General features: G+C 38.8%; 1 protein-coding gene across 1 annotated transcript in view; it reads right to left on the reverse strand.

Annotated features, from left to right (window-relative positions):
* Positions 1 to 12,034, reverse strand: part of CAMSAP2 (calmodulin regulated spectrin associated protein family member 2) — a gene marked incomplete at its 5' end in the record, with an annotated part of 80,947 nt that extends 68,913 nt beyond the window's left edge. Inside the window, one exon of the mRNA XM_081324733.1 lies at positions 11,896 to 12,034. Coding sequence (XP_081180859.1) covers positions 11,896 to 12,034 — 139 coding nt within the window. The remainder of the gene's footprint in view (positions 1 to 11,895) is intronic.
* Between the last annotated feature and the right edge of the window lie 1,042 nt (positions 12,035 to 13,076).

Raw genomic sequence — 13,076 nt, forward strand, 5'->3', positions numbered from 1 at the left:
CCATAAATATAATGCTGTTTATGATTATCAGCCCTGCTGATTTCAGACATAAGAAGATAACATCATGAAGTGATTAGTATTCCAGAAGGCACTGACCACAGAAAGACTAAGTCTTGATTATAGAAGGACGGCCCAAACCTCCTACTTTCGCAAAGATGCTGTGGCATAAAGAAGATCAAGGTTTGCATTACAAAAATTACTGTAATACAGGACAGCTTTGCTATTTTCCTTTTAGGAGTGGCGCTCTCCAGATGCGATGCAACTCCAGTCTCTTTCTGCCTCAACCTTGTAACCTTCAATTGAGCTCCTTTCCTGTGCTGATGCTGCTAGAGTTCCCTTATGCGTCTGCTCTATATAGTACAAAATGTTCCCAAGTGCAAAAGCAAACAAAGGTCTTTGAACAGCCATGCCGAATCGCTTGCAAAGGCGAATAAAATTAATTGAGGTATTTTTTTTCTTTCATCTCAATTTATATTTTAATTATATTATCCCCTCCATTCATCCATTTCTAAAAGCAACGTAACCCCCCCTGCGATTTAAAACAGGGAACTGGTAGGAAATTTCAAAAACAAAAATTTAGAGAAATCTACAGTACACAATCTATTTTTCAATATAATACATACTACTAGGATTGATCCAAATGTAAAGATACACAGAAATAAGGAAGCACTGTCTATAATTTATCTACAGGGTATCCAACACTTGTTCTAGACTAGTATTGTAATGGTTAAGGTGGTGTTTCTCAACCTTAGCAACGTTAATATTTGTGGGTTTCAAATCCCAGAATCCTCCAGGCAGCACCTGGAAGTCTGCACATCTTAAAGTTGTCAAGGTTGAGAAACACTGGGTTAAGGTCCAAATTAGGGCCTAGATCTAGTTTGAAGTCCATCCTCTGCAATGGAAACTCCCTATGTAATCCAGAGATGGGGAACGATGGCTCATTTATGACTTGTGAACTTCAACTCCCAGAATTCCTGAGCCATGGCTGGCTCAGGAATTCTGGGAGTTGAAGTCCACAAGTCATAAAAGGGTCATCGTTCCCCACCCCTGATGTAATATAAGGTGCTTCACACGATGTTTGTTGTGGGGGGGAAAAGGAGGAGGGAATGTTATATACATTACCTTGAGATCCTGAAAAAAAAGGGAAAAAAACTCTAATAAATTTAAACACACACATTCAGTAGACAAGTAAGTTTGAAGTACCATCAATTTTCAGCATATTTTGTACTTTGAGTCCTATTTAGAGTCACCGAAAAAGATTTACTTGTATCATTTGGCAATATAACATGCTGCTGCTGTATTATATGTTGTGAGTTAGTAACTCACAGAGAGGGAACAAGGTTAAGCATCTAAGATCCAAGCTATATATCATTCTTAGGATATAAACATATCATATCCAACCCAGAGATAAAATGAGTAATTATTAAGTCTGCTGTACTATAAAAATTCTAAATGTCTCCATGGATAATTCCAAAAATAAATACAGCTGCCAAACTGAAACCAAATACGAATATTCGAACTTATTTCAAGGGCAGTAACCTTATCATATTAGAGTACTTCTATACTAGACCAATATAGAAGTTGCATAGGAAATTGGAGCATCAGTTTGATCATCTAGAATAGATTAAATGCTCCTTTTTCATTATACTTCTATTTTATTTATAAGACTTAAATGCCACTTTCCACTCTGGAGCTGGAGGTGACATAAAAGACTCCCGGACCGCTCCACCAGTAATCAGCACTCAGATCAGCATAAATTAGCTCCAAGGTCAACTTCAGACCAAGATCAAGTAAGCAACACCCCAATCAAGAAGCTGCCACAGAGCCATTAGTAAACAGTTCAACCAAAGAATTCCTAAGACTGCCCCTACCCACCCAGAGGGGCAAAACACTAGAATATAAACAGATAGCAAACAACACTCCTTACTAGCACTAATGATATTACCTAGTGAGGTAATGAAACATCTGCAAGTAAACAAGCAAGCTCAGAGAGCACAAAGGACCCCTCATTTTAACCCTGAGCTACAAATATTCTCCTTTATTGGTAATACATAATATTCCCTTGTCCTGATTCTTCTCCATTTCAATAATTCTGACAGGTATTTGGGCTAAAAGGGATTGGCCTAGCTTCACCTGGTGAACTTCTATAGCTGAAAGAGAACAGAAACTGCCTCTCCCATTGCCAGTGCAATACATTATCCAGTACACCGCATTTACTCTGGGTGCCTAGTAATTAAAAGTTAATTATTGCTTCTTCATGTCTATCTTTTGATTGCACTCTACTTAGTCTAACTTATATGGAGAAGCAGATTATATATATAATGTATCTCTCTGAACACTTTTTTAAAAAAAGATTATGGGTTCCACTAGTAAACTCTGGAGAAATTGTAAGATCCATGGTAGTCAAAAGAGCACACTAATTATTTAGAGAATCCCATTCATAGCATGTACCTCTATACTTTGCACAGACATGTGTAATATGTCACAGTATTGTTAGAATGATGCACACCCTTACAGGTAGTCCTTGACTTATGACCAAAATTTCTGTTGCTAAGTGAGATATTTGTGAAGTGAATTTTGCCCCATTTTAGGACCTTTCTTCCTTGTTAAGTGAACTACTGCAGTTCTTAAATTAGTAACAGAGATGTTAAGTGAATTTGGCTTCCCCAGTGACTTTGCTTGTCAGAAGTTCGCAAAACGGGATCGCATGACCCCGAAACACTGCGATCGTCATAAATATCAGCCAGTTGCCAAGCATCTGAATTTGGATCACATGACCATGGGGATGTTGCAACAGTGATAAGTGTAAAAAAGTCACAGCTCACTTTTTCCAGTGCCTTTGTAACTGAATGGTCACTAAGTGAATTGTTGTAAGTCAGAAACTACCGGTATATCGTGCAAATGTTGCAATTATGCAGTGACATGATGCCTGATGCAATTGCACAAGTCATGTTATGATCTCATGATGTAGTATCATAAAAGGACTAGGGGTGACATGATAGCAGTGTTCCAATATCTCAGAGGTTGCCACAAAGAAGAGGGAGTCAAGCTATTCTCCAAAGCGCTTGAAGGAAGGACAAGAAGCAACGGATGGAAACTAATCAAGGAGAGAAGCAACCTAGAACTAAGGAAAAACTTCCTGACAGAACAATTAACCAGTGGAACAACCTGCCTCCAGAAGTGGTGAACGGTCCAACACTGGAAGTTTTTAAGAAGAGATTGGACAACCATTTGTCTGAAATGGTATAGGGTTTCCTGCCTGAGCAGGGAGTTGGACTAGATGACCTCCAAGATCCCTTCCAATGTTGTATTATTATTATTATTTTGTCCTTTTCATCCACAATCACCTATGATTCCTTTTTCAGGAGCAGAGTTAACTGTCATTAAATAATTCTGTCTCTCTTGGATTGAAATTCAATGTAGTCCTCCTTACTCAGCAAACTACTGACCTCAAGCAGTTAGACAAGGACAAAACCACTGCGGAAGATTGTTCAGATGGAAAGGATGGACAGGCACAGGAATATCTTCATCTCAGAATAGCCCCTCCCCCATCTAGACAGGCAATCAAAAGGAGAAAAGAAGCATCCCAGGAGGAAGTCAGAAAAAAACCAGTTATATATCTTTTGTTACTATGAAGAATGATTTTAAATGTTCCAAAGTTAACCGAAGAAGCCATATCTCTATATGGTCACCATGTAAGCAAAAAAAACTAATGAATAACTATTGTACAAATTAAATTTGTCTGACCAATATCCTAATCATTATCTATATTGGCTAGATTGATGGCAATTTCCCACTGCTATTATACATAAATATATAAATGAAATAAATTTATATAAATCAACAGAGGGTGCACAGATTCCTGCATAATAAAACACTGCTAGAAGGTCCCCTTAGTTTAAGCAGCAATCATTTGTTTTTAAACTTTGCCCAATTAGCTGAAAAGTTTTAGACAATTCAGCTATTTTCATGTTATTATGCAACTGGTTTTAAATAAGTTATTTGAAGTGACAATTTGAAGTGACTCCTTTGGACAAGGAACACTTAATAAATGCTACTTAAAATTACTCCATCGTATTAATTTTTACAGCCTTTAGAAATCATACTAGACCTAACAGCGTTATATCCTCTGTGGAGTAAATATCTTTTCTGGGGAAAAAAAATTCAGAAATGCTGCCCAGGCAAATGAATTAAATTTCCTTTTCACACCCTTGCAAATCCTGGAATACTTAATTTTTACCTCTTGTAACCTATGGAAGTTTCTATTCCTGATATCATCAGAGGTCTACATTAATTTTCCAAACCTGATGCCCTTTACAATATGTTAGAACACCAACTCTGAGAATTTCTCCACTCAGTATGCTACAGAATTCTTGAGAGTTGTAGTTCCAACACAGATTATGTTGTAGTCACAGCATAGGTGCTGTAATGTAGTTGGTGGATGGTGGTTTTCTGAAAAGGCATCAAGTTGAGAAAAACTGTTTTAATATATGATATGCCTTATCATGCCAACACAAGCAATTTTTAAATGCATGGACCTCAGTTGTTACACTTCTACAGAGAAGCAAACAATGACTCAGTAAACTATATGAACCAGGTATTCTGTCTAGTTCAGCCCTTAAGACCCCATTTCTAATGGATCCTTCACAGAACAGTACACATCTGACAATAAAGTTAATAAATCCTCTGAATCTAGTTCAAGGTTATTGTCTAGAGATACAAAAGCCATGCCAGCATGCAACAAATTAAGACATGTTTGCAGAGGAAATTTTGCTTTTTGTTTATAATGGTCACATCCACACATTGATTTAATCCAGAGCTGGCTTAATAAAATATTTATTGTATATACCCACAGCTGGCAAGGTTCACAAACCAGCTGAGCTATAAAACATGATTTACAAACTACAGTAGCTCAATTCAAACTGCCTAACTTGGTCAAAGCCAAGCAAATCACGTCATGGATTTGTGAACCCAGCTTTGTAGTTGTCCTGAGTTCTTTGAAAAGAATATGAAACATTCTATTAAGATTTAATTTTTAGTCTAGAATTGTTTTCATGAGCACTATCCAAAATCCTTTGTTCTTTTATGCTACAAGATTTCCAGCTATCGCATAAGTTATTGTAGAAGGAAGCTCTTTCCTATTTTAGGTGCAATGAAAATTAATTTCAAACTTAATGCTTTGTAGAACGCATTAACCTAACAGTGGGATAGGTTGAATAGGTCATGTTGTAAACTGAGTCATCTCTGACAAATGAAAACAATTTCTAATTATTATTTATGGGGTTGCTGAAGTATTTATATTAGCAATGGATTCAGCATTTGTTTTACCCAGATGCAGTCACACACAGCCACACAAGCATCAATGAGGGAGCAAGTGTACAATAATGTCATCATGCAAATTCTGCAGCGCACAGACTTGTAACAAATATTGTGATATAAATCACGTTTGAATGATGTCATCATATACATGCTATTCTGATAACTCACAGCTGGTTATTATGGGCATTGCTGTGTAGGTTAAAATGATGCTTTCTGCCTCTGATTACACTTTAAAACAAAAACAGGCACTTTAAAATGTTACAGGTAATCCTTGATTTACAACCATATTTTTAGCGACCATTCAAATTATTTATTTAGAGTATGGCATACAATGTCAGGGAAATCTACACATGCCAAACACCCAATGCAGTCCCGACAGCCTAAATTGCTAGTTCACTCTGTTTGGTGCTTACATATCTAGTCTCGGTGCACCACGGGGAGTAAACTAGCATTATACCAGCTAACTAGCATCTTTTGGATTGCTGGCTTCTCTGGGCTCCTCTGCTGGTCTTGCGCCATGTTGCAATGCCTCACATCTGGCCAGGTCCAATGCCGGCTTCTGCTCTCTGTATATATTCGGATTTACAATGGCACTGAAAAAAGGGACTTATCACTGGTTTTCACTTATGACCGGTGCAGCATTCACATGGTCACTTAATCAAAATTTAATGCTTAACAACAATGTGATTTACTTAACAATGTAGTGGTTTGCTTAACAGCTGTGGCCAAAAAGTCATAAAATGGAGCAAAAGTCACTTAATAACTGCCTTGTTTAGCAATGGAAACTTTGGTCACAAATGTGTTCATTAAGACAGGGACTACCTGTAATATATACTGAAATATGCCATGGTCACATCTGACTTCAATCTAGCATATAAATTAATGGAATGAGTGCCCAGGTTGCACTAAGGCTAAATGCCTGTGCTACTCAGCACGTTGTGATGCTGCCTCCCTTAAAGTATAGGATCCACAATTTGGGCTGCTAAAATGCATCTTATATTTATTTTTTATTTATTTTTATTTTTATTCCATTTATATCCCGCCCTTCTCCGAAGACTCAGGGCGGCTTACAAGCTTAGCAGTAGCCTTCATTCTATGTATATGCCTGCTTGTTAGGGCTTTCACACACACACCCCAAGCGGCATTATTACAAAGTCAGCTTAATTGCCCCCAACAATCTGGGTCCTTATATGTGTCTATTCAGGAAGAGGATCGTGTTAAATTCAGTTAGGGAAAGTTAGATGACATTATAGCTTTAAGATGCTATAAGATAAAGCCACTCAGCTAACTTTTTGGATATAATGGCTGAACAAACTGTAGCAGACTTTTTTCAAACTCAGGCTACTTGATCAAAATTCAAAGCAATTCCCATTCAGTCTGAAGTGCCTAGCCAAAACTGTATTGCTGGAACCAAATCTCTGGAAATTTATTTGCCACTAGATACTCTAAATCTATCATTATTGAAACAATACAACTTGACTCTAAATCCTTTCAAAGATGACAATGTCAGTCCACTATCCCACCACTCCAGAATCATAAAGCTCTGCTAAAACAAACTAAATGGAGCCATTAAGTCAATTCACTCTGCTGGATTACATTTGAACAATGCATATTGATTACTGCATCAGACCCAAAAGAGTACTGAAAGAATTCTTGATGCTTCCAAAATGTATAACAAAAGTTAATTAAATGTTATACTATAGTTCAGTGGTTGAATACACAAATCATGCTTTCTTTTAATATTGTTAACTATGGTTTGCTGATTCAAATCACAATTATTTTGATCCATACATGTTAAACCAGGCATGTCAAACTCGCGATGTCACATGATGTCACGTGACATATTGCGACTTTTTCCCCATTGCTGGCAATGGGGTGGGCGCGGTTTCATTGTGATGCATCCGGCCTGTGGGCCGGCAGTTTGACATGCCTGTGTTAAACTATCAAACATGATTTCCAAACCATAAAAGATGTATTCACTCATTATCGTAAACTAAAATTAAACTATACTATATTGTCAACTTATGTTGTAATTAGAACACCAATTACTGTAAACTTATTTGCAGTTTAAGAAATCAGAAATACAAACATAATGCAAAGTCCATCCCACATCTGCCCTACAAAAATAATACTGATCTAACTTCAGGATTGCAATAAGCATTACTGTGATTATAGATAATCATATCTCTATACCTCTATGTCTCTCTGTGAAATACTTTAAAATAGTCTTTTTGTGGCATCTCATCCAAGAGACACTAAATTTTTGGAATGTTACAATGAAGTCTAGATAGATAGATAGATAGATAGATAGATAGATAGATAGATAGATAGATAGATAGACAGACAGACAGACAGACAGACTGATTTTTACTTTTGAGTTTCTCTAGACTCAATACACTTATCTAAAGCCCATCAGAATCTTACATCTCCTATCCCAGACCTCAGGACTATGCATGGGTGTTTAAAGCACAAGCATTTCCAACAGTATAAATCAGTGGTTTGCACTTCAATAAAGATTTGAAGAATAAGGCCTAGGGAGACATTCAAAAGCTGCTAATACTGCTTAGCACTATATGCATTGTGAAAATGGGCAGCATAAACCACCTCCTTGCAACCAGTTCTAAATGCATGGCTTACTAAACCTAATAGCTTGGGTTCATCTGTGTGGCTGAACCCAGGAAGTTGTATTTAGTAAACCACGGTTCAGTTAAATCATGAGTTAGTATGTTGCACAAAGATAACCTCTGTAAGGCCAAAAGCTTATCCAGTTTCCTCCATTGTTCAATTGATAACACTTAGTTGGAAGGCAACAAAAGGCCTTCCATGCTGCCAACTGCAACAGGAAAACAGCAGTTTTGATAACAACTGCTGGAGGGGAAAAATTGATGTACCTATGTATGTATAGTCTGTTTTTATATTGCCTGATAACAATATAAAATCTTACAGGGTCAATACAGTACCTCAACCTAAATAAATGTTCCATTGTGTGTTCAGAAACACAATCATTTCTATGTTCAGAAACCAAAGCTGCTTTAGGGCATTGGATTTCATATGTTGATGAACCTGCATGCAACATTACAGGGATTCCCCAATCCTCAGGCCCTGGACCAGTATCAGTCTGTGGCCTGTTAGGAACCGGGCTGCACAGTGAACCCAACTTTAAACTGTGCATGCGAGGGATCTAGGTTGAGCACTTCTCTTCCCCCTCCCCACACACACACATTTGTGGAAAAATTGTCTTCCACGAAACCAGTCCCTGGTGCTAAAAAGGTGGGGAACGCTGCAATATTAGACACTGATGAAATTCATTTATGCCTTGCATTATACCATTAGGTAGTTAGGCTGCTTTTTACTTAACTGAATTCTCTGAATCCAGCCACTGTGGTTTGTATACATTCACTTAATTAAGGCCCTATATAACAAACCATAGTTGAAGAAACCATAGTATGTTGTGATGTATTAATGAATCCTAAGATTCTCAGTCTTTTTGCTTTATAAAGATAATAAAAGAGGTGAAATACTGGTAGGAATCTTCTAAGGGCAAAGAACCCCACTGAATGTTATGTTTGAGAACCCTATTGTTAGGAATGTTGTTTTAGCACAATGACAGAGAGGTACACATACATAACTCCAAGAGCTTTTTCTTCTAAGAAAATTAGAAGAATGATTCATTCATACATCCTAATGAGCTGCTATGGACTGTTTTTTTTTTAAAAAATAGCATTTATGGTGGCTTCACAAATAATAATAAGCCATAAAGCAATGATAACAAACTGGAGTACCAACGCACCATTCCTAAAACTGTCAACAGTAATAGCTAAACATGATCTGCAGTTATTTTCAGATGAAATAATTATTAAAATAGACAAAAGGTGAGTAACTTGATGACCACAGTTCTTAATATGACAACAAACATCTCCACCACTGACACCATAAAAGAACCCAGAGCAGAATACAAATAAAAAACCTAACTTCAATCAAAAGAATAAAAAGTAAAACAAGCCCCCATAAAACAAAACATTATACCCACTAGAGAAGGATTAAAACAAGGATTTATTTTAAAGAGAAGTCAGAAGCAGTTGTGGTAAATGCCCAGAAGAAGAAACATGTTGCCAATCGTCAAGTAAAACAAGACATTATGACGGCCACCCATACTTCCTTAGGAAAGTACCCTAACTTTCTAAGAAGAAGGCCTTACTTTATATTGAGAGCCAGCCTCATTGACGGTGTTACTTGGGTGATATAGTGGGAAGAAGTCTTTTACATTTCATGAAATTCAACAACAGCTGATACACTGCAAAGCACTAGTGTCTAGCATTGCCTTCATGTTCAATAGCGTCTCTGTTCACCAGCCAGTCCCCCTGGAAGATGGCTACAAGAAAGACAGCAATAAGATGGAGATGGCAGAGAACAACCTAGAAGTGGTAGCAGGCAGCAACTTGTTTAATTTGCCTTCCATTAAATGTATGATAATGGACAATTGACATTTTAGCAACAAGAATGTTGCAGTTCACTCATTGCAACCATTTTCTGAATGTATTCTCCATTATACTTGCAAACTTCAAAGCTACCAACTGAATAGGCTACAAAAATTTGATAGGCTATCAAATCACAAGCATTTCTTGATCAGCAGCGGTTCCAATTCAAGCATGAAGTAAATAATGTCACAAAACAAGTTATTTTGGAAATCAAAATGAAACAATTAGAGTAGTATGAAAACATAACACAAAAGCAACATTTACACTTTGGTAAATTGTCTGTTGTTTTTCCAAATAATACGTCCATATGTTTACAAGACCTATGACTCTCTGTGAAGAGTAACTGATTCAAGAGGAGATGTTATAATGGTCTTCTGTGTCTGCATCATTTTCTACATTTTGCTTCATGCAGAGAGATAATATACTTCTGTGTTTCATGCTGTGTATACTTATTTGTCATCCTTTCTTAAATTATCTTTCAAATGAAGAGTATAAATAATAGCTCTATAAAATATAATTCTGAATAGTGGCATTTTGACCAACAGAGTAAAGTTTTTAAACAGAAAACAGTCAACTATCTTGCTTGCATGTTTACCAAATCCTTTATCTTAGAATAAATTACACATTTCTCCAAGTTAATCATGTGTGCCTGTTTACTTGGAAATTATTCACTGACTTCGATGAGACATAATGCCTCAATGGGACATAATGGGACTTAAATGAACACACAGGATTGTAGCTTAGAGTTCACACATTCACACATATCACCTGATTTCTGTGTACTTGATGCTTGTACTCTTTTGGTGACTAGGAACTGAAATTTAGGAATGTGGTTTCACTTGTTTATCAGACAATAATTACTTCAACATTACCACTACGCATAATTAAAATGTTTTTCAAGATTGTACCTGCAAAGTGAAATCCTATGTAGTGGATAATAAGAGTATGTACCATTTCTGAGATTTAGGTACCGTCCTAAATTTCCAGCACATCAGCATTTTTAAGCACAAACATTCAATGATTAAAAAGAGGGGGAAACACAAAGTCTTGAAAGATAATAAAAACCCCTGCGCAAATAAAGACAGGCTGACAATTGAATATATATCTTTCTACTCTCTTGTACATTAACTTGATAATTTGTGACAGCTACTTCCCACGGGATACATATTCTAAGAGAGGTACCTTCTAACCTTTTGTCAGGAACAAATCACAACTGTTATCTTGTTACATTATATATTAAATTCAACAGTTGAAGAATTGAAAGTAGAAAGATACTCTTTTCCCATTTTCTATAGTAGACAATAACAAAACAGAGGATACTGAACAATGACAGATGGTCACCTTGTAAAGCTTTGTGAGACGCCTCCATTATTTATTTCCATTATTTATCTTTGCCTCCCCTGTGTTAATATTGTCACTTAATATTTTTTTTGTGGTAAATATTCTCTGAAAGCCTTTGGTGGGAAAAAGGCTAGTCTTCTCTTTACAGCCTAGATTGCAATCAGAAGACGCTCCCCGTTTTCATATTTCTCTCAACCTTCTTCCAATGGGTTAGACAAGGAGAAAACCCTGAGCATTGTTTTGAAAGGACACCACTGTGTTTCACCTAATCTGAATTACTAGTCGTAACCCCCAGATGCCATTCAACATTTGTTTTCAATTTATTTATTTTTTCCTATTTAAATGGAAAAACAGAGTCTATTTAAGGAGGAGGTCAAAGGAAGTACCCTTTTGCATACAAGCTGATGGAAGAGCCAATTTTTTTTAAAAAAAATCATTCATGGGAAGGCAACCCACGCACACTGTAACACAAATCACAATTGTAGCAGTGACCCAAAAGCTATAATAAAACATTGTATATTAATAACGTTGATACCACCTTCGAGCCTTGATTCCTTTATTATTATTATTATTATTATTATTATTATTATTATTATTATTATTATTATTATTATTATTATTATTATTATTATTATTATTATTATTATTTATTCGTGTCTTCAACGGATGGGTGATTCACACATGCAGCAGTAAAAGAAGCAGAGCAAGAATCCAAGAATGGCAGAAATGGAGGCGCTGACAAGAAGCATCAACCTACCTGTCCCAAAGGCTTTGGCCACTAGCCACGCTAGATTACAGGCGATCTTTGCTCGGGCGAAATCGTAGTGATCAAACGGTTTGATGGCTGGGACAATGAACGTCTTCTTCATTTCCTTGACGTCTGCAGCATCCCCCATTTTTCTTCCCTCTCCCTCCCCCACCCCGGCCCGCGGAACCTCTTCCTCGCCCTCCCGCCTTCCCCCCCCCCGTCCCCCGCGCTTCCAAGGGATCTACATGGTTCTCCTGCTGGAAGGAGCCGCGCTGGCAAAAACGGGCATCTGTCAAACACCCCGAATCACGTTTCGACCTCGGGTTTCGTTGCGGCAGAAAAAGCGAGGCGGGCGCGACGACCTCGGCGACGTTTTTACGGGGTGCAATCTCCCTCTCCGCCTCTCTTTTTGCGCTGCATAAATAAATGTGGGAAATGTGGGGAAAGCTCGGGTGCCCTTTTTATTTTTATTTTATTTTTCTTCTCCTCTCTTCCTTTCCCTCCTTTCTCCTCGGGCGCTTTGTCTCGATCCTCCAAGCCGATTGGGAAAGGACGCCAATTAAGGGCAACTTCGGACGATTCCTCAGGCGGGATGCCTGTGCCCCGCGCCGTCCTCGCTCTTGGAAAGGAGCAGCTCTCCGGCCAGCTGAAAGAGATCCCTTCTCTCTCTCTCTCTCTCTCTCTCTCTCTCTCTCTCTCTCTGCCCTTCCAACCGGAGGCGGTGGGGGCGGGAAAAGGCGCCCGAGTGGGAGGGAGGTGGCGGCTGGGCTTTTCCTGCAGTAGCTGGGAAGAGGAGGAAGAGGCGGCGGCTGGGAGATGGCCAGCAGCAGCTCTCCAGACCGGCGGGCTGCCCGAACAGCGGCTGGCGCGCCACAGCAGGAAAGAGATCCGCGGCGGAGCTGGGTGTGGCGCGCGTCGCTCTTTCTTGGCTCCCGGCTCCGCGCCGTTTCCTTCCGTCTCAGTTCCAAAGCAGCAGCCCCCCCCCCTCCTGCCCTCCTCCCTCTGCCCTTTCGGCGGCTTGCCCTGCTAAACCGGGACGCCGTTTCGGCTGTGTCGGTGCTACCGCCGCCAACAGCCGCCAAAGCCGCAAATAGGCTGGGGGAGGTTGGGGGGGTGGGTGGGGAGGGAAGGAGGAAAGCAGTCGGGCACGCAGACGCATGCGCGCTCCGCCGCCTCGCCACAGAGCCCCC

This window comes from Vipera berus (genome assembly GCF_964194415.1).
Source record: "Vipera berus genome assembly, chromosome: 3".
Lineage (NCBI taxonomy): Eukaryota > Metazoa > Chordata > Lepidosauria > Squamata > Viperidae > Vipera > Vipera berus.